This window comes from Megalops cyprinoides, chromosome 21 (assembly GCF_013368585.1).
Source record: "Megalops cyprinoides isolate fMegCyp1 chromosome 21, fMegCyp1.pri, whole genome shotgun sequence".
NCBI classification, from domain to species: domain Eukaryota; kingdom Metazoa; phylum Chordata; class Actinopteri; order Elopiformes; family Megalopidae; genus Megalops; species Megalops cyprinoides.
This window is the reverse complement of record NC_050603.1, coordinates 16,002,335-16,025,472: the sequence shown is the minus strand read 5'-3', so window position 1 is coordinate 16,025,472 and position 23,138 is coordinate 16,002,335. Positions and strand designations below refer to the sequence as shown.

Here is a 23,138-nt window from a genome sequence, read left to right as displayed (position 1 = left end):
TACTGCATGAGCAAATGAACAACAACAACAAAATGCTGCAATATGAGCTGTTAATCCTTTGATCGAGGCCACATTTTAAGGGCTTGCGCCGAGTTAAACCGTGAGAAATCCAATGTGCTCAGCCGAAAGGCACGCTCATCCCTGGACCTGACTGCCAAGCATCGTTTCTTAGATTTTTCATTCATGCTCTCATGCCTAATTCTACTGGCCATGACAAGTCATGTAGGCTCAAACGGAGGGTTTCTCTCAGGAGCCTGGCTGGCTCACTGGTAATGTAAAATTGTCATTTCCACCCCCAAGGCACTGTCGTCAAGGCTGACAGCTAAGGACACTACTTTACAACTACAGTGGCAAATTTCCTTTTTTAAAAGGGCTGATTCAGTCTTCTGATTATCTTTTCCCACTTTGTGTTACTTTTTTCTTCCTTTTTTGTTGCTTTTTGATGAATTTCCACCATTATACTAACATTAGAATGTATTTAAATAAGACAACACAATAAATATTCAAAACCTCTGTTTTTCCAAGAAAAAAATACAGAATTAAACACTAGTTAATGAACTTATAATTGCGTTTTACTAGGTACAAACGTTGCAAAGTTGCGAACTTAACAACCAAGTTGCCAACTGTCATGGTCCCCAAGCCTCTGCTTCATTGTTCTCAAGCTCTTAGCCAATCAGAAAATGAAAGGCAGGTGCAATTTTGCTTGCACATTTTTGTGAAATAATTCAATTGCATTATTGTTGAGGAGACTGCACAAGAAATAGGTCATTCCTGTGTCATATATACATGACTTACTATGCACAACTCCTCCCATTTATTTTGTTAGTAAAAACGGAACAGCGCTTCCAGTTTAACTCAGATTACATTAGCTACTCTGTATTATAATTACACGGCCACGGACAATGTGTGATTCCATTCTGAATCATAAATTTTATTTATGGCTGAAATCACACCTAAACATCATGATACAGTAATACGAACACATATAAAAAAAAATCCCAAAACAGAATAAATGTTTAGAATGCTCACATTTCTAAATTAAGCATTGAAAAAAGGATAGTGTACATCAAACAAAGCCCCATAAACAAAATAGCGAATAATTCAGCTCTTAGCTACTACTCCAAGTAGTTCACATTTGGAGGAGACATTCATAACAATATCAGTCCATATCTGACAAAGTAAGGTTTAAGAAAACAGTCAAGAACTGGTTTATGGGTTAGAGTAGGGGCCACCGAGAGTGTGTAATGATTTCAAAAATGAAATAAAATGGCCAGAACAGGAAACAAGAGCTAGATTCCTCAGGATAGCTCATATGCTTGTGAAAAGGAGATTTACCATGAGACTAAATAGCGCAATAAAATATAGTTACAGTATATAAGTTTATGCAATTGCCAAACATCCCCCAAAAAGGGAAGCAATGTATATCCCATAGGTTTCCAGAATATATAACACTAGGCGAAGTGGGAGCCAGCAATAGCACATACTTTAAGCAGCACATACTTTATGGTCCAGGCATAATTTGAGACTTTTATTTTTGTACTCACAAAATCTTCTAGGATTGACAGAGTAGTTCAGGCAAAATGCAGCAGGTCATACTACACACGTGAACAAACACACACACACGCACGCATACACACGCATGTACACACACACACACACACACACACACACACACACACAAAGGAATGGAAAGCGCGAGGCGCATATTAACGCTCATTCTTGAGATTTGTTGGTATGCAATAAATGCCTGAACTCATGAATGCCTGAACTCAATGACACTGGAGCCTGCGGGTAAAATTAGCATAGCCCTGTATTTTACATGTCAACAGTTACTGTATAGTAAATTGTTTTGCCAAGAAATGTGGACCATGTGAACTCTTAGGGAGGTTGTTTACAGTCACAGAACTGTAAGTGACAAACGGGATTGTTTTGACGTTATGAGAGATTTCACCATCTACAATTTCCTCCAATTTCTCACCTATTGTGATCTGGAGATTTGTGAATGTGCCCAGAGGGCAAATGCCTTGTACTTAGGCTCCAGTTTATATTGGGAATGCCAGATATTCCTGCTGTTAGAGCACTACTCTGCCTGTGAAAACCCACCCCTGTTGGCTAGCACTGTAAGTAGTGAGTCCATTTCATAAAGATGTTGTATGTGTTCAAGAAACTGTACTCTTTCCAGCTTTGTGTTGAATATTACACCTGCAGTGGTGGCACAAAGCTGGTTCTAGAGTGACGGTGAGGGAATATGTTTATGGGTATTCATTAGTAATGAAATCAGTAAGGTAATATACAGCAGCCTGTGGTTCAGAATTCAAATACGTGCCAGTCCCATCTGCTCATGAATGTGCGCAGAGAAAACCAAACCCTGTGGGTTGGAGAACGTGCTGCTTCAATGGAAACCGTACTGAAGGCAGAGAGGAGAGGATCAAGTCAGAACATAACATCTTCGGCATGTACAGCATAGGACTCAAAAGCCCTTGTCACTGAAGACCTGTCAACATTCACACATATCGTGACACACATGTAAGTGAATCACTCAAACGAGCTGGAGCTTTAATCTCTTGCATCGGCTTTGTTGTTTGAAAAGTGAATTCAGCAAGTCCTCTGGGCTAATGTGGCCATTGCAAACAGCTTTCTCAACTCCTGACCGCACTTCCACACTGACCCGGCCACCCACGAGAGGCAAACATTGCCAGATTTTACAACAATTACAAGCAGACTTTGAGATGTTCATAACTTTGCTCACATATTAATAGACTGCCATTCAACAGTTCCGTGCCGCTGACCTTTGACTGGTCATAGAGCACATGGTGTTCTACTTCTACAGTGATGGCAAGCGACGAAAGATGCTGGCTTTGAACAAGACGGACAGCCGTTATACAGCTTGCCAAGTCCCTTTAAATGCAAAAATTACTGTATCCAGCTACATACAGTACAAACAGATCTATATGTACACAGAAATATATGGGGTGATAGCAGGTCTTAAAATGTCATGAATTACCTGATAATTTGGGTGATGAAGAAAATAATCCGGACATCCGGCTAAAGCCATTTTATCCCTTTTTAAACTCTCTCTCTGTCTCTCTCTCGGGTATCACATTCACTTTCGTTTGGTGTAACAAGAACCTGCAAAGAGAATGGATCAACACATTAACTTCACAATGTTTGCAAAACATGTCCTGGATTTGTCCAGTGAATTTCACTGAGTGGATTGCATTGAAGCTGACATACCGCAGAGTGCATGAAAATGATTAGAAAAGTGAGGTTTCATGTATCCAATAGCACGTGCTGATGGTCACTGCCTGATTTGAACAGGTAAAAACACTTTATTCCTCGCAGGAAAACTTTAATTGGCCCAATCCCATGAGTCAGTGATAACACAGGACCCACCCAGTAAATCCATGAAGCCTCACTTGCTCAGTACAAATCCATATCCACACAATTATACCTTTAGTACATAGCAGGAGAACCCACAAACCGCCTGCACAAGAGAGGGGCAGAGGCGCATGCCAGGCTGAATGTGGTTCCCGAATGTGACGATCTGCAGTTAGACCTCATTTTAGTCTCATACCAGAGGATTTCACTTGCATAAATCACTGTGTTCAGAGACTGGCAGGAGTTCTGCAAACACTGGAACTGGTCAGAGAGTACAAATCCTGGAGAACATAATGAACATAGTTTCTGAACCTATCTGAAATAAAAACCATATTTCCTGCCTGAGTTTTAAAGCTTCTACCTGTACACAGCTAATGTGAGTGATTTGATGATTAAAAACCTGACCCTAATCAAACTACCACACAAATCTGAAATCTCTGATGTCAGAGTGGGCTGGAGAGATTGTATCACAGACATAACTGGAACACACTCAATCATCTTAATTGACTTGCCCAAAGAACCTCTATGATTCAATGATCAAAGCTCTCTGTCCAACTCAGAGCTGACAAAGAACAGTATGAAATATCATAAAATGCTCTCCCAAAAAAAGAATCCAGTACATAAGACACAATGTACAAGCAGATGTCTCCATAATATGTCTTCCATTATCTCCCCAAGACAAAAGAAATATCTGGTCAACATCAAGCACTTCCTGACCACCTGTGTGTAGTCCTGATTTAGATGACTTAGATGGGAAAGCCCTCCACACACTGGTTTATTTCAAGAATGAGCAAGGTCTGTGTATTGGTTCTGCAAAACAATTTGCAAAAAAAAAAACTAAATCATTCCTTTGTTACTTAAAATAGGAGCCAGCTATTCTGAGATTTCTAAGAGTACTGTCTTATCTCAAGTTGAGATAGCATTTAAGAACACAGCTGTGCTTGCTTTCAGCGCTGGAAAACTTTGAGCAGAAAGCATCTGAACGTTTTGCTGCTAGCTGATGTCAAACAGTGAAACAGTTTAGGCTACATGAAGCTACCAACAGCTAGAAATCCAGCCAACCAATGTAGCTGGCTGGCCACTGCTGCCAGCTATCCTACTGATGGCAAAAATAGCCAGAAGCTGGCGGGACATCTCTGGGTTTGTACAAGTCAAGGACAAGCCGTTCTATTCAATCAGAGGGAAGACTGGAGTTTATTTCTGTTTGAAATCAAGCTCAAAGACTAAAAGATTTACATTTTAAGAATGATCATTCCAGAATTCTCAACAATGGTTCCAGAAAGAGCACAACTCTTCTGGCACTCTCTCACTCAAGCACAAAGCAGGAATTGATGAACAGCATAATGAAGTAAATCTGGCCTTCCTGATTCAAATGTTAAAATTAAATACATCGTAAATGTGCTCCATATTACAGGCCTACTGAAAGTTTCCAACACGTTAGGAGAAGAAAAGGATTTAAACCATAATATGCAGTATTTGACCTTTATGCAAGCCAGGAGGCCACCCCACCAGGTAAAATACCATCTCATGTACAGGTCCACTGAACAGTGTGGGAGTGGCAATAATCATCACTTCACTCGGCCTTCAGTAGTCTATCTACAAAGCAGAACGGAGAATAGCTCCAACCAAAAACTTACAGCAACCCAATAATTGCAACAAAATCAATTATGAGCCCTGAAGGATTAATAATGAAGATAAATGAAGGTGAAGCTCAGCATTTGGAATCTCCCCACCCAATTCAGACATTAAACAAGGACAGTGCGAGGAGACCGCTTAACCTTCAAACTGGGTTTGCTAATAATGGTCCAGTCATGAATTATGCCAAAACAATTCGCCTCCCTCTTGGATCGGTAAGCAAACTGAAAGAGGCTTGCTAATAATGAGCCCTGTGTGTGAGTGTGTGTGTGTGCGTGTATGTGTGTGCGTTTTACAGACCAGTGATTTCGAGGTGGGTGATCTGAACCAGATTTCTGGTGATGTACAGTATTGCACTGGATATGCTGGGAACACACACACACACACACAGACACACACACACACACACACACACACACACACACATACACAGAATTGGATCAGCAGGTCCATGGACTGTGGTGGGGACTTTGCAGGAACCTAGTTTAGCATGAATCACTCATACTTCCACGGCACTACAGTTTTCCTTAAGCCTGCCATATCTCATTAAGACCCTTTTTTATGCTCTGAAGTTGCTATTGAAACCAACAGGCCACAACTGTATCTGTGTGGCATCCTGTTCCTCAGCAAATGACAAGTGTTTCTCTTATATTTTCTCTATCCTCTCATTTGCTGATTGTCCATGTCCGTGTAAAAATGTACACCCTTCATTACCCCAACCCCCAGCCACTAATTAACAAGTAATAGTTTGCTCGAGCAATTTTTCTGACATATACACGACCATGCTAGAAAAATATGAGCTATAAGCTCATTGATATTAGCAGAAAATTTTGATCTATTTCATTTATTCATTGTATTTGAAACAGCATGTGTCAGAACAAAGTTTAGTCAGTTAAAGTTTGCTCTTATTGGCTACAGTGGATTTTTTTCCACATGGAACGTTGCAGCATTCGATAGTATTATTGATTATCCAGGACTGAATGACTGCAAAGGTCAGTGTGATGCACTGCGGCTAGTCAAACTGCATGACCAAAGCCGCACACAACACCAACATTTGCCACTGCACTGACACTTTACACTGAAACAGGCATTAAGATTTTCTATATATATTTAACTTTTTACAATCCCATTATTCTTACCAATTAACATACAATCTAACTGATCAGAACTCCACAGTGTGCATGGTGTAGCATTTCAGCAGTGGCAGCAAAACACAGAACAAGCTCGCACACATGAAGGCAAAGCTTATTTTCTAGGTTCATTCAAAGTCTGACACTGTTTGACTAGACGGTCTGTCTTGTTAGTCTTCAGACAGGCAGGAAAAGCCAAAACTGTGACTTTAGTGATTGAGTGACGGTTACTTTCACAACAATCTGTGTTTACCTCAACATACATTAACAACATATATAAAAACACAGCTATTAATTGCTTTGAGTCACAAAACCTTGTGCAGTGAGAATGAGATGAAACAAGGGCCGGTGAAAGCTGTCGGTTCCCCCTTTGGTATACTTGGTTGTGTTGTCTTTCACTGTATAGTACAGTTTGTCATTTTCACTCAGTGAACTTTTGAGAGGGAGCTGAAGATGATTTATTTGACCCCTTGTGTGTGAGCACTGTCTTATTTGCCATGCAAATACACACCAGTCTGAACTCTGTGATTTGCATCTTGCTGTTCTCCATGTCCTGCTATTCCCAAACTATCATGCAACGTGTGTCACAGTACTGAGGATTTACGTTGTACTTTGTTTGTATATTTATTTTCACATAAACACTTAAGAGTATTAATGCATTTTGTGTGTGTGTCTTAATCCCATTCCATGGATTTTGAGCCCGCGTTCACAAAAGTAACCCCCACAGCAGTGCATTTGTGGGGGAGAAAGGATTCAGCTCCCGGTGACCTGCTTTACGACGGGGCTTGCAGGAACGCACCGTCGTAAAAGCAGGGACTGCCTGTATATGGAACCCTGCTGGGTGACTACAAGGTAAGACTAGGAACAATCCTGCTAAACAGTCAGATTTCATTAGAATGCTTATCATTGTGAAGCCACACAGAACAAAGGGTGCGAAACAGTGGAACACTTGACCTCTTGACCCATTGTGCTAAATACCGAGGCTGTGCCCAGAGACCGTTAGTCGCTACGGAGACTGCGCAGTCGGCGTGCCTTCAACCGGGCCTGCCATGAATTTCCAGTTTCCGCTTAAGCTGCAGAGTCTGCCATCTTGGATGTATACATTATCTTTGCTCTGCTTCCCTCAATTGCTGACATTTCTAAATAACGCAACATATATGGTGAAGATACAAGTTATTACTTTTCAATGTCAGTGTTATTTCTGAAATATTATCTAAATCTGCAGTCCAAATTCTGAAGTACTGCAGTGGTGCTCACAGATATAAATGCAGATAATAAACACAAAATACACTGCACATTAAGGCAGAACATCCATTAAGCACAAGTATCGGGACCATTTCAGGACAAAAATTTCCTAAATGTTCCCTTACACTGCCAAGGATGGCAAGCTGTTTCTCTAACCACATGGTCATAAATCTGCAGTTGCAGTCAGAGAACAGAACCAAGGAACATCTAATCATCACAAAGCATAAAGGCCTTTCTGGCTTTTCTGATTCTCTTAAACTGCCTTACTGTACCGTCCCGCACAACCACGGAGAGGCCCGCTTCAATCTGCACACCTGTTGGAGCTGCGGAAAGCAAAGATATAAAAAGCTGTAATGCTGACAGCAGCATCCAGCTCCCCAAACGAAGCAATTTAGCTGTAAACACAGCAAGAGAAAGGGAGAGCGCAGAGGGCCCCTCCCCGTGACTGTGCGGTGCCCTAGACACGGCCTGCCGCGGGATTTGGTGTCAGGACAGAGCTTAAAGCTAATATCATAATGTGAGTGTTGTGGGAAATCTGATCGGGCGACAAGGGACACCTAAGCTCCATCACAAAACACACCTCGAGGGCCCCGGAGGCGCCCCTGTCCGTGACATCCTCGTACATTACCCCTGTCCATCGGTTGAACTCTGAGGATTGTGGGGAGAGGGAGAGAGAGAGAGAGAGAGAGAGAGAGAAAGAAGAGAAGGAAAAAAATAACCTCCCCTTGCCACATGAGTCATGTGCTGTTCGAAGTGCTTGGTGCTGCTGCCTGAACCGGCCGAAGCTCCTGTTGACAAGAGCAGATATGGAGAGGTTCCCAGAGCTGACAGACATCAGTCTATCCACTGAGGGGAAAAATAGATGCGCTCAAACTCTCCTTTTCAAAGGCAACAGCTCTTTATATCAAACACAGCAGTGTTTTTCCTAACCGGACCAAGGTGATTTCAATTTTTTTTTTTTTTTTTTGCTGAAGCCTGGCATATCCAAACCTGGTGCTGAAGCAAGGTATGGCCTTTGAGTAAACAACACAGATGAGCAGAACACAGAGTCAATGAGTTAAAATATAGCTTGCTGTATCTCAGGCCAGCTGTGTATATGTAATATTGTGTATGCCCTCACATACACTTGGAAGTCCTTTCATTGGTATATTAAATTCACTCTGTGTATTTGGTGGCACAGGACGTATAGTGTAGTAATAATTCATGTTTCCAGAGTAAAAGAAGCCGTCATCAAAGACAATTCAAAAATATCTACAGATTGCATTGCTGGTCACAGAAAAAAATGTATCAAGAAGGAGCACAGTATACTTTAATACAACAGTACTCTTCAACACTGTTCACGTCAGCTATGTAATTATTTGTTTCTATTTCTGGAATAATCCCTCACTGAGGGTCAGCACTGTGAATACTAATTCCTGATTAAAATATAGAAAAATTACATATGTTGTCAGCTGTACAGATACGAAGGATTGATTGCCTCTAATCTGATAAAAAACCAATTAAAGCAAGAAGTTCCAGATTTGACCATGAAATGCAGCGCATCTCCACCACGTTATTCCTCACTGTGATGAGGCCTGATTCTCTCCCTCTCTCGCACACTAACCCCCGGGCTTCACACTACACCAACACACTGCCTCCAGAGGGCTATACATTTCCAGCCCTTCCTAATTGGGCTGCCCTTGAAAATAGCGGCGGGCTATTTATAGTTCTCCTGGTCAAGTATCAAAACAGCAACCTTGAGCTGCAGAGTTCGGGCACAAGTCACATATCGCAACCAAAAAGTCCAAGAGGGCATTCTCGTTTCACCGATGAGTCAAAGTCCTGTCCGAGCACAGTGGGCGTTAGTGTTCAAGAAGAAGAAGTACAGCGAGTTCTTATACCCAGTCCCTGAGAGTCACTAAAGATAGGCGCTTAAGACACAGAATGGAGTTCCTCACTGGCTCCATTTGCGCAAGGTCAAGAAATCACTGGATTGCTCGCAATGCTCTTTTAATCTGACCACCCTGCAACATGCATTCCCCTCTGCGGTTCATTCAGAACTCCCAAAGAGTCATTCAGGACAGAAAAATGACAAAACTTTTTTGAAGAGTTATGAGGGTTGAGACAAAAACATGAGTATACCGTTGCCACCCAGTTTAGAAACACCTGCAGAAAGGAAGGCGGCTTGCTTTCAAAACATTTTTGGTCAATTTGCAGAGTATTCAGCTGAGCAAGTTTGGTCAGATCAGACGCAATCCCTCTGCAAGGCCCTGTCATACTGCACTATGCTTATTGGTGGGTCACAACCTGTGTCAACCAAATAAGCTAGCACCTGCTAATACAAGACCTGTTTTGAAGTGACACATACCAACTTAGACACGTTTCAAGGAATGTATGACACAAGCTCTTACTGCAAAACTGAACCTCACACTAATCATCAAAACTGTATTAAGTAATAGAATTTATAAATGAATTTAATCAATTAGTCTAGATAATAGGCTAATTCAGAGCACCCTTATAGTATCCTTACAAAAGTACATTTTACAGCTTTGACACCAGCGCAAAAAAATGAGGACCAAATACTATGAAGCATCAGGACATTTTCTAAAATGGATGACCAATAGTAAATACTGAGTGCAACAGTTTACTAAGGGTGCAGATTTAAAAAGTAAATACAAATGATAAAGTGATGTGCACTTGTTGAAATCCATGTGTTTCAGGATATCTGCCTGAAACAACGTTGTATACTGTATTCAGACATTTCATTTTGCAGGTATTCCAACTGGTTGGGTGTCATAGTTCTACCAACAAAGATAGAAATCACACCTGGCAAGGAGTTCAAGCAGAAATGAACAAGTTGAAAGTGACAGTGGTGACAATGAGTAAGACACCATGCACTGAAAAGGCAGGCGATTGCATTTTTAAAAACCCTGCAAAAATGGGCCATTGTTATGGAGGGTGTGCTACAGCATATAAGCATTCCTCCGCAAGTCCCACTTGCTCAGCGGATGCCCACATCCGGGGTGATTTTTAACTCAACTTACAAGCAGACGGCCTTCCAAATCCTTGACAACGTACAGCAAAAGATGTGCGGGGCCTATTAACACCTTCCCCGAGTTCAGTCCCCCCCCCATGCTCTTCCTGTGCGATGGCTGGAAATTTCCAGCTTTCTGTAAAGACTCTAACACTTAGGCTCACACGAGAAGGCAGCCAGAGGGGGCAGGAGCCACTCAGTTTCCCCTGGTTCTTTTTTTAGTGTTAGCAATCAGTCTCTTATCTCATTCTACAGTGAGGACAATGCTTACGACTGGTCAGCAAAGTTAGCTGGTGCTAACGCCCTCAGGGTGAGACTGCCCTATCTGTCCAGTTAATGACTCTCATATTAACATAGGGGTTTGACAGCCCGCGGACACCCATGGTATTAACATTGACCAGGAGCTTGTGATAGGTAATCTATTTCTGTTAGCAGCCATCTGAGACAGCACAATACCCTCTTTGCACAATGTAGGTTTACATTTTTGTTTAAGTAGAAAGATTTTTATGCAGCCTGCACAGTTTCACATGTTTCATTGTGCCATAAAGTGACAGAATGAGATATGAGTTGTAGAGAAAGTAATCTTTACTCTGAGTTTGGCAGTGGGGCTCTTTTCGTCCCATTCTGTCATTTGCTTTTTGCAAACTGTAAAACATTATATGAACTCAGTACCACAAAGAAGCTCAGTAAATCCTCTTGCACTTGCACACTAAAGTCGGTCTTCTGCACATTTTTTTTTTTCCTGACAGCACAGACATCAGGATTGCATCCTGGACATTAAGCAGAAAAAAGTCATTTGTAGTCTCACGGATCTGCTGCAGCCCGATGCCCCGGAGGCTTGCGGGACAAAATGCAAAGCTGGTCCTGGAATGTTGCCCTTTGTGGAAAATATTCGCTAGCATCTGCCAAGAAAATGAACGCGCACTCCGTCCAGCTGTGGAGCCCCCGAGAAGGAGACTGGCGTCAGGCTGGGCTGGTGGATTGGGGGGCTCTGGGGAGACTGTGCCCACAGGCGTTGATCCAGGATGAGCTAACCAAACCCTAATCCAAAAACCCAACCGTTGTGCAAAAAGATTACACTTATCCACAGTCATTGATTAGGGGCGTAACCAAATAAGATTTGGGGGGGGGGGGGGGTTCAGTGTGTCAGAAACACGTATATGACTCTACACTCTTGGTTTCAGTGGACCTTCCCAGGGTTCTTGTTTTGAAACTTTGGCCTTTCTTCAAAAAGCATTCTTGCTCATTGAAGGCTGTAAGTTACTCAGTAAACACATACAACATTTTATCAACATGAAGTAGAAAACACAATGTAAACAGACGGTATAGAACGCAGCTAAGGGAGACGGAGAGAAAATGTCCAGCGCTGATTACAGGCTGCAGACCTTCCCTTGGCAATTTAAAACCACTTTACTGAAGTCATGTCTCCCTCTCTGTTTCGAAGGGGGCGTGCCTTCAGCTCCTGGTTCGCCAACCAGGAAAGAAAAAAAAAAATGAGCTGAGTGACCTTTGAGGCAGTCTCAGGCTGCATTACAGCCTGAGGTTTAGAGGGTTAATCCAGGGCACAAAAGGATCTTACCACAGTAGGGACGGCTCGAATCCTGGGGGCTTAGGCAGTGTAATGTACCATCACCTGCAGGAGTCTAACGTGCTCGTATGGAGGACCAAAGTGCTCTCACACTCAGCCAACAGGCTATATGCAAGGGTACAGCGGGTACATGCAAGATTTCTCATATTGCATAGAAGTACAGCACAGCAAAAAATCAGATCAATACACATCAGATATAGAAGGTCATGGGAGGTGGTCATTTTACATGCATGTATATATAAATATATAAACATTATACGGAGATAAGCTCACTGAACTGTTGACAAAACACACACTGTGCATTTGGAAAGCACATGAACACCGCTACGAAGCTCCTGCTGATGGGGCAACAGTTAGGTACTGTGATTTAAAGGAGGTAAAGGGCTGCTCCTGGATGATTTCTATTGAAAATGTAGGAGTATCCACCCCCACCAGAAGAGCAGAGGATCATCTGTCAGTGAGCTAAACTGTTAAAACAGTTATCTCAACATCACTGCAGTGGGATGAGTTGGGTAGGGAGGGGTTGGTTGTGGGGGGGGGTTAGATTCCCATCTCCTGAGACATAACAAAGGCATAGTGTGTTTACTGGGCCAGTCCGCTAAAAACATGGAGCCACTGGTTTGAGCCATTGTTAGGCCACCAATGAGATAATCTCAATAATACTCAGGGCTCAAATTCACATGCTGCACTCTGCGTCTCCCAGGAGTGACCACAGGAGTTCTATTGTATTATCAAGGGTACATTAACAAGGTCAGAGGGCATCCAGAGCTTGTCTCTGAAACTGTAACAGTTGTATAATTTAAAATGATTATTATTTTGCATATATTACACATATTACTGGAGCCATGTTTCTGAAAACAGTAAGCATTTGAAAATAAGCTCCAGGGAAAAGTGTGCTGGTTTTAGTGACAACTGTACACCAGAAAATGATGGCCTTAGCACAAATGATGGCCTGTGAGCACTTAGTAACTCCAACCAAAAATTTTGTCTTGTTTTATTTTCTCCTTACAGAATAATCCTGGGTGGCTATTAATTATTTAATTTACTGATAACAGTAAACAGATACAGTATTTTTTTTGTTTTGTTAAAAAACAGAAATGAATAAATCAACAAACATGTACGTGAATATGTACTTACAGTATTTGCCCTGAGGAGACGGAGCTGTGAATCGCCTTCCTAACAATGTAAAGCCCCAAATACTCAAAGTCTCGCCTCCAAAACAGCATATATAGAGCTGGACATTGAGAATGATCTCATGACATGACTATCCACAGCAGGAACTGGTACCTCGGAATACTTCACACCACAAAATCGGGATGAGTTATGACGATGGTTATAGATTAAATTGTATGGACATTGATGGCTTGGATACTGCTTGAATGGGGATATTGGGGTATTAATTAGGTCACAATTATCCAGAGGCTTTTTGTCACAAAGCTGTTTATACCAGATATTCTTGGAACAAAACTGCAAACTCTGGATACTGTCTGGCTATGACAACAGATGTACGATTTACAGATGTAGCTAACTAGAGCAGATGTAGCTAAACATAAAATGTTGTTTACATACTAGGAGAATTAGGTGACATTACATAAAACACACACACCTTGCTTAAACAGCAACAGCAGAGTGCAACAACTAGTGGACAAACATGTCTTCAGAACAAAAAAATGTACGTCAAAAAGTCATTTTACTGTTCAGAATGGTCCTTTTTCACAATTATTCCATTTCCAGTTTTCACTAGCTTTAAAGTGTTCGAATATTAAATTACTTTAATTGCCCAGTTCCACCTCTGAACCTACGAGCCACCCAGGCTTAAAAACCGACCCCTTATTGCTGTCAGCAACGGCCTGTTAAAACCGGCGGCCGCAAAAGTAGTGGCAGGAGCTGGAGACCAGCTTTTGCAGCAATCTGATAGTGACAAATCTCCCCGGCCTCGGTGGGCCTGCAGGTTGAAAAAGCGCCGTACAGGGACGACTCCCAGCACGCTCTCCATCTGCCACAGATGTCCGATCGTTCCTGAGAGCTTCCTCGGTTCGAGGGATCCCGTTAAACCAGATGGATGGTCTTGTCCGAGCACCAGCACTTAATATGACCCTGATTCATATTGCAGATACAAGTTCCGTACAACAAGGATGAGCCCTGCTTGCATTGAATAATACTTGGTTGGACCATTTCCTGCAAAAAAAAAAACCTAAAACCTCAAAGGCCATTACCACTGGTGTTCACTGCAGCCTACTTCTTCAAGTAGTTTTGCAACTGTTGGCAAACGCTGATGGTGAACAGCAGTGAAACAGAGAGTGGGTCTGCAAACCTTCACCCAGCTGAGCGTAGCTCTGGTCCACTTCAGTGAAATAGGCCATTGTGAAACTATGAAAGGTGAGCAGTTTAACGATAAACACTCCGCATTGTTGCACCACCTCCAACCCAAACATCCATTAAGAGCTCTTGGCTTAACTGAGAGATTGAACACGGCCATTTCTTCATGCATACAAAAGATGGTTTGATCGCAACATACACATAAAAGATAAATCTGCTGCTATTAGAAGTTGTCTGTAATAGCCTACCTGCAACTACGTTGTAACAGTCTCCACTAATTTCTTGTGGTTGTTTTAATACATAAGCCATTAAAATACATCTAAGGTGATTCTACGGGAAAATACACTCCTGATAATGCATACGATTCAATGGACCAGGCATTTATGAATCAACCCTGTAAAGGCCATTTATCTGGCGTGCGCATGGTACATCTGACCAACTCTTTACCTGCAATAAAGTTTCAAACATTTTGTAAGAAAAGACTCCTACATGTCTCATTTCAAGAAAAGTGCAAGCTCCAATGGAACACACATATGCAAGTACAACTGCTTATAACTGTCTCGAAAAAACCAACGTTTTTCTCATACCATGTTGCTATAGTACAGTATCTCAGGCTGGCGGAGTGTTAGTTTGAGCTGCAGTGTTCTACACCTATGTCTTTACCCCCTTTCACATGATGTGACATGATGTAAGATGACTGTGCAGCTCAATAAATCTCCAGCCTTACTGTCATCTTGAGAAGTTAAACTATGGTGCAGAACAGAGGCACAGCACGTAGAGTTTGTCTTATTATTATAAGCAGTCAGAGGCCATGGACTGCCTGGAATTTCCATACACACTGCTGAGCACAACGCACTTCTTACAGTGAATAATTTTCCCACTACACTAACCCTCACCCCTCTAGACAAAGAGAGAACAAGGGTTTTGCTCTCTATTTAAAGGTATGCTGCAACTAAACCTACTACACCTTTATGTTTACAAGAACCCTATCAATATCTGAAGCAATTTACCACAAAGTAACTGCATCACCTGCATTTTACAGTAGTCTTCCAAGTCCTTCGGTCCATTGCAAAAACCATTAAAAAGCATACAATGTCATCTTACCAATGGCCATACTCCAGTGAAAGCTGTAATATTTCATAGGGGTTTTTTTTAAAAAAAAAAGCGTTCCATTTCAGGCTATATATCACCGCAGCCATTTATCTCTCGGTATTTAGGATTGTTTGACAAATTCGGCCTTTGTTGGAAAATCAACAGCGTATCAAAACGCAACGGGCGGGGGAGCATGCATCAGCAGGACCCGAACAGGCGTGAACTCATCACTCAAGCGGCCGGTCACGGTGGCTCCATTGAAAACGTCCTTGCCACCACCTCATACACAAAAGCCTGTAACGACAGGAAAAAAAAAAAAACGAGCACTCCTAATGTCATGGCCTAGCAACCTTCTTCAATGTTCCTGCATCATTACAATCATTTATATATAGACCACAAACTTGAAATAGCAGACCTACAGTGAAGCCTGGAACTGTGCGGCTAAGCTCTACTCTGGACTATTCCAGAACAATGCAGCATAATACTCTCCTTTAATAGGAGCATCAATTAATGCCTTACATTTAAATGCTATGCACGGAAATAATGAGGTTTATGGCACCAATACAAGCCTCCCCAATCAGCACCGCTGTTATCTTACACCAAGGGGTTTTATGTAACATGGCAGTGTGCGCACAATACTGCATTCTTTTGTCCAGCCTGCCTCCTTTCACTCGTCTAATTGCAATTTGCAGTTGAGAACTAGCTCCATTTTATTGGGCGAAGAATTATTTTGACTGCATGCTTGAGGACAACTTCGTGGAGGTATTTTACAGACACAGAACAACTCCAAACCAGGACTCAACCACAGATTTATACAAGACAACCAGGTACGTATGAGATTTAGTCCTAGATCAGGGCTTGTCAGGGGGTATAAAATATCTCTGTATGTACAAAAACTGTGGTTTGCCTTTTATAAATGCACCCACTAATTGCAGAACTACATGCCCATGGCACCTGTTGAAATCATGCAGGTTACACAACTTTTAAAATCTGTAACATCCTTTCATTCATCCCATAAAATTGGGGAGCACATAAAAGGATATACTCTAACTCATAGTGACGTCTTACTTTCAAAATCCACCCTAGCAGTCAGCGTGAACTCAGTGGCACCGAAAGCAAAGCCCTTCTGTGTTTATTTGCTTTTGATTGGCTTTTGTAAGGTGAAACCAGCTACTTTAGTCCACAAGGTTAGCAGCGCCAGCAGCTGTATTTGTTGAAACACGCCTTCCCGCATCTCAATTCAACGCTTCGCTGTCAGTCTTTGAAAAGGTCCTCGTTAAAAACCTGGACCAACGGTCCTCATACTACAATAACTGTAACTGCTGCACGGCACGAGAAAACTGCTGATTCAGCAACTCCCATGTACCCTAAACTTCAGCTAGTCGTTTATAAAAATCTCTAGACCAGCGATTTGATTTGCAATTGCATAAAAGAGAATGAATACAAATTATAACTCTCATACAAAAAGTGTAGCTTGCAAGATATGCAATTAAATGTAACCACAATCAGCTATGGGTCAGGGTGCAGTTGGTAGACAAGGCACACTGTACATTTCACTTCATATACCATAGAGAGCCAAGCAGCTTTGGGGATTAGTGTTAAATAACTCTGTAGGCCACAAAATCTTACCACATAGTGTTTTCCTCTGTAATATAATAAAGTAACACCAAAACATGGCAAAGAAAACAATCTGACATTGTTTAAATAAATCTTGCCCACTGGGGCATCTGTATTGGACTCATTCTCAATGTAGCCTCCCACACAGTAAGATAATGACCAAAAACAAAAATCTGGTGCTGACAAACATTCAATAGCCTATTCCTTTTGGAAACATTAAATGGCCTAATATGCTGTTGCCACATTTTCACAATGTCACTTACTGCCAATTAATAATGTGACAAGTATATATTGTTTCATATAAATATAATAAACATATAATAACAAATAACACTATAAGTATTATCTGAGAAATACACATGAGCAGGCCCTCTGCACTGTGCTCCTCATTGGAAAATCCTGAAAAAAGATTCTACGTTAGCATTAACGAGCTTGCTATACTGTACTATTTCTACAGCTCTGATGGGTGGGGCGTCACAACAAGGATGTGGCCATGTTTTCAAGTCAGTAAGCCATTGGTCAAGAGTCTGGCAAAAGCTGTGCTCGGAACGTGCGAGACCGAACCTTCTGCGCTGATATACTTGCTCCGACAGACTAACATTAAGATTACCTTTGATTCTCATTTTTCGTATTTGCACGATTAGAGACGGTAAGAATGGGCACGTTCTTTGAAATGTTAGCTGCTGTGTCAGGTGGCAGTTCCGTTAACTTGTTTTAACGCAATGCAGTCACGGCCTGTTACTGTAATGACGGAAAGTACGATAACTGCGTAACGTTTGGTGGTACATGCAAAATTTTGGCAGAGTAAATAAAAAACTAGATATGAATCGAACATGTCACCTAACTGTTAGGACGGCTTCAAGACACGCAGGGAAAAGTTAGTAATCCAACAGCCCTGTTCATTAGGCGTTGCTGTTCACGTAGCAAGCTTGTATGACTGACAGCTAATACGACTCATACAATTTAATACTGTACACGGAGGAAGTAATGTTTGCTAGCTAACAACAGCGATCGGTGAGTTTAGATGCTAACATCTTGTTTTAGATGGTAGTGTAGATAGACTCATTTCAACTTTATCGCCCTTTTTGCATGTAAGGCTTAATTTACCTTTCTACTGGGCAAGTATGCCATTCGCCACGTTACAGGTTCTGTGCACCATGAGGAACTTGCAATGCCAAAAATTGAACAATATCAAAAATGCAAACTATGTGCGACGCTTTGGAAACGTGTCTGCCATTTGATAGTGCTGTGATCTCATACTCCGAGTAACACATTATTGGTTCCAGACCATTTTGCATGTTTCCCCATTTCGGTTCAACTGCGGAGTACAAGTTAAGAATCACCATATACGAAAACTTTCTGTATTCTACTTATTTATTAATAATGGGTAAAATTGTGCCATGAGTGGTCTCCGCGTGTTTAACGAGCCAGCTAGCACTCCAGATACGGCCCGACAGATCTGCTTGACTGTATATTTCGATGAGTAAATAAACATGGTGTTTACAGAAACATCCGATGACGAATCATATTTGAAATGCTCTCAATCTCACTTAATTGATGTCAGTAAACATGTAACTTAAGCTTAGTGTCGAAGATACAACCCACCCCCCACAAAACAAACACTACTTAAGCTAACTGTATCAAACGTTTATGCAGCTGGTCAACAATCTGCATATATTCTGTGACGTTTTGCACTGAAAATTAACTGTAAGCATGATAACGAAACTTCTGCCTTTCTGTATTTGATAACAAACTGGATATAAATCTCTAACACAGGTAGCCTGATCGCCTTGAGGCTAGCTAGGCGTTTTTGACTATCAACCCCTCACCCCCCTCTCCTCCTACACTGTTCGTCCAACCTCCCTCGAGCCGCAACTTTGCGTCACATCTCCGGATAGTAGTTCACTGCATACTGAACTTCGTAAATGGGAGAACCTTAAGTTATTCGCAATATCAGAAGAGCACGCAAAACCAGTCAATCTGATGAAACACTCACCTTGGAGCCAGAGCCCTTCGTCTGATTAAAAAACAACAACAACAACAATCGAGATGTGGAGACACGCGCTTCAGTTTGCGTTTTCGAGGTGTAATGCTTTATGGATGCAACGTTACACAAATGTAACGTGGCTTAACTCCTGATGCAGTCTTCAGTGGTCAAACATGCATCGTCCACAATATCCTCGCCCAGCTGACTCCCTCAACACACACGAGACAGAACTCCACCTTCTGTGCAGCCACCCTCCTCCCCTTCACGCACTAAACACCTCCCTGCCAGGAAATCTAACTGATTAACCCGTTAGCTGTGTGCACCGCGTGGAGATCTGCAGTCTACGCGCACTCTTGGAGACTCCTCGGCACTCCGCAAAAACGTGGATTTTAGACCCCACCCCTTTTCCCTCTGTCGTGTATTATTTGCATGGGCGATGAAGTGTGGGGTAGCGTTACTCAGGCTTTTTCTGCAGCAAGCCGCGCTGCGCACATTTACTACATATCTTGGGCAAATATTTTTCACGAAGCGTTAATTGTAAACAGTACAACTGCTCTGTCTAAGGTGACGTAAACAGCTATAGCCGTGGCCTCTCTGACTTGGGGCTTTTTTTCCAGTGATATGAACGCACGGCGAAAAGGGGGGTGTGCTTTGGTCACGTTTAGTCGCTCTTAACTGGATCTCATTAGGACGATCGTGTTGACCACGTGCTGTGGTCAGACCCAAAGCATAGGCAGGGCCTCTTTGCCTCTGACAAATCAATTCCACAACTTTGAAAATATGTTTGGAAGCACTTGTAAACACATCTGTCCTCAATTTACCCCAGATAAACAAAAAACGAGACTTCAAATGTATGTGCCTTTCAAGTAAACAAAATACCATTTTGAATGCAAGGCAAATTGGGGGGAAAGGTGTGCTTTGCAGTTCTCACGAACATGGCAGGTTTGATAAAGTGCATGCAATATCAGTACCATGGACAGGGCAAACAGAAAAAAAATGTTGAAAATTGTTCGTTTTTAAATGAAAATGTTACCCTTGAATTGGGAGAACCAATAACCTAGACACCATTCCATTATGTGCATCAGTGCATATTTTAAGCTGCATGCCCTGATACAGCATACTACAGATATGGTGCAGAAAATATTCTGTACCTTATCAGATGTGCATCTGATTATGTTTGGTTACATACATCTAGTAATTGAAGTTAGCCTGCTACACCTCATTTGAAGCAGTTTCGATCTATGCCATTTTGCTGACAGCAAAGCAAACCCTAAGTCATCTGCCTGATATTGGGGCACCATTTAAGATGACTGTAGCTCCACACTGCTAGAATTATATGAAAACCACTTCTAGGTTTTGTTTCTTTCTCTCTTTACATTTTGTTTTCACTCCCATTACCAGATTGGAGCACCAAATGCCATTTCCCACTGTTTCCCAATTATAAATTTCCAAGTAAAATACTGTCCTATTGCCACCAGCAATAAGAAATAAATGATATTTTATTTACTTTTCCTCGCCCTGATAGTGATGTGTTCTTGAAATGCTAACTCATAGGTTCAAGTGGCGCTGCTCCTAAAAGCTCCTTAAACTGACATTTTAGTGCTGTAGTATGGTATACTAGTTAGAGAGCTTGGTTTGTAACCACAGGGATGCAGATTTGAATCCCAGATGAGCAAAGTGATTCAATTGCTTCAGTAAATATCCACACTGTACACAGTAATGCTACACAAAAATGTAGAGTATGTGAGGAGCCTTGGAATGCATGGCCTGCTAAGTAAATGAAGCCATTTGAGGACAGTAACTGATTCTGTTGACTCAAAGCTCACCCAATACGCTATCAACACATTTATTCACAAACCTGTCAGGCAAGGCAGCCAATATATAGCACCACACTCGCATACACACATGGAGTACTGGGTAATGATAAAGAGTATTGGCCCTTGGGCCTGAGGGTTGTGAGTGCTGTCAGACCCTTAAATTTGATGCTTTACCTCAAGTGCTCCTTTACAAACCCAGTTAAATAAAATAGTTTCATCTCATCATTTCATTGGGAAGGGCACATTTATATGATAAACTGAGAAGAAGCAGACATTCCCACTCCGGTCATACTCAAATTGTCAACTTGTGGCAATAAGGAGCACTGGCAGCCCTGTTCTGGCTGCTCTGTGGGTGATAAATAGGACCGCAGAGGGTCTCTCTTCCTCCTCTGCACCGTGGACTTAAGTGGCTCGTGTCCAGTTGACCCTTTCAGCCAGTAAGTTATCTGACCATCCTGCACCTCCTTCTGGTTGATCTTGGAGTTACAGTATCACATCATTACAGTAACAGTGATTTTAGAATAGTTGGAAAGTTATGATGTATCTGTGAAAACATGAATATAAATTTTTATAAACTTGTTTGTCATAGCTGAGAGTCATACAAATTGACTAGGCCTCTTTGTGTTTCGAGGATTATTTCTTGCAGTTGTGGACCGAGGACCTTGCTTCTCTGGTCTTTCTGGCCTCTCTTTCTCTCAATGCGCACACTGTATTTGAGTTGAACCAATCAGAGGGTAACTTTAGGGGTTTGATGAGGTGTCTCAGAGCTTGGACAAAATGCAGACCAGTGACTGTGTGGCCTTCCAGACAGAAAGCAATCCATGAATTGAGGCCAAAATGTGCTTTTTAATAACAAATTTAGATAAAGCCAGAACTGTTGTGGCCCCACAGGGACCTGGTTTCCTAACCCTACATTAGAGTCATTCAGTTTATACTTATTATGCCGGACTTCTGTGAATTTCTGGAAATTAGTCAGCTCCCCTGGATCGCTGATCCTCCCAGCGCATATGCTTGGTAAGTAGAACAGCCCCCCTCTGCAGCAAAAACTCTGTTCCTGGACAGAGGGGGAGGGGGGTCCAGAAGGTGTCTGGTTTTCATTCAGTCTCAGCCCTTGATCGCTCAGCTGAGCAAACTCGTCGTTGCGCTGGATCTGAGACGCACGGCCAATAAACAGGCCGAGAAAACCTGGAGGATTTCAGATCTCGAAGACCAGAGCTGCGCAAACCCCTGTCAGATGTCCCTGTCACCTCATCAGGCGAAACTGCCCAGGCCTGCACGTACTGTGCAAGAAAAGTGTTATGCCTTGCATCAGGGGCCGTATTTCCATCCCTGGGTTTCAGGCCAGAGGCTCAAACATGAGCATTGCCTGACTAACAGCCAAAACAAGCAACCGTTGCAGGCTGCCACTCAGCGTAACAGACGAGCACGCCGAGCATTTGATTCATCGCTTGCACCCGGGCAAACAGTCTTAACCTGCAATAACAACAAGACCTGAGGAAAACAACAGGCTATTGTGTAAATGGCGCACAAACAGCGCTGTGAACCGGAGATTCTGAGCCGTCAAGCAACATTCCCCCTGACGTCGCCGAGATGTTGTGGCACGGGGGTTTTGGGGGGGGTAGGACGTCGCCACAACGTCGCGGCAATGTTGCAGGAACGCCACGTGTTGCCTGGCATCCGGCCCCCTCGGCTCGCTGTGACCTTAACTGTCCGTCTCACTTTGTCACCCAGGATTACATAACAAACAGCCCTGTGTGTGTGTCTCGCGTTTCAAGTTTCCTCCACTGCTTTATTAAAAGCCAGACTCGAAGCCAAACAGCACAGCTCTCCCCTCATGAGAAACTCGCCCGCCGCGGGGAACTTCGGCTGCCTAAGAATTCACTGGCATGTGAGGATTCCAGGTGTGGTGAACGCAGCGGAATTCAAAGTAACACTGCAAACACAGCCTCCTATCACCCTGCCTTGCATTATCGTTAATTCGATTACATGTTTATTGAGTACACAACGTTATCCAGGTTCATCTAAGGTGCATTTGAAGATGCAAGAATACAGAAGCGTATGGTGCTGCACAGCTGTTTCCAAGAAAGTACTAGAATTCACAAATCCCTGAACTACTGCACAGAGAAGTCTATAGCAGCTCAGGGAATGAGTAGGAAACACAATTCACATTCCGTTGTAGCAAATAGACTCCCATTTGCGTGTTGACTACTATCTGAAATGGACATGATAAGTAAATCAATAGAATATGATTTGTGAAATGAAAGAAAGTGTCACGCAATGTTATAACTGCCCTATCACAGGACTAATACAGTCTCAT

General features: G+C 42.4%; 1 protein-coding gene across 2 annotated transcripts in view; it reads right to left on the bottom strand.

The window, feature by feature from the left end:
- Positions 1 to 19,323, bottom strand: part of LOC118796595 (growth factor receptor-bound protein 10-like) — a 67,806-nt gene extending 48,483 nt beyond the window's left edge. The window contains exons 1-3 of one of the 2 annotated variants that reach the window (XM_036555572.1): positions 19,282 to 19,323; positions 19,014 to 19,234; positions 3,005 to 3,129 (exon numbers count right to left, since the gene is read on the bottom strand). In XM_036555572.1, coding sequence (XP_036411465.1) covers positions 3,005 to 3,055 — 51 coding nt within the window. In that variant the 5' untranslated portion in view covers positions 3,056 to 3,129; positions 19,014 to 19,234; positions 19,282 to 19,323. Of the gene's footprint in view, positions 1 to 3,004; positions 3,130 to 19,013; positions 19,235 to 19,281 lie in introns of those variants that run through there. The other variant, XM_036555574.1, reaches the window with a different exon arrangement.
- Positions 19,324 to 23,138: the final 3,815 nt, after the last annotated feature.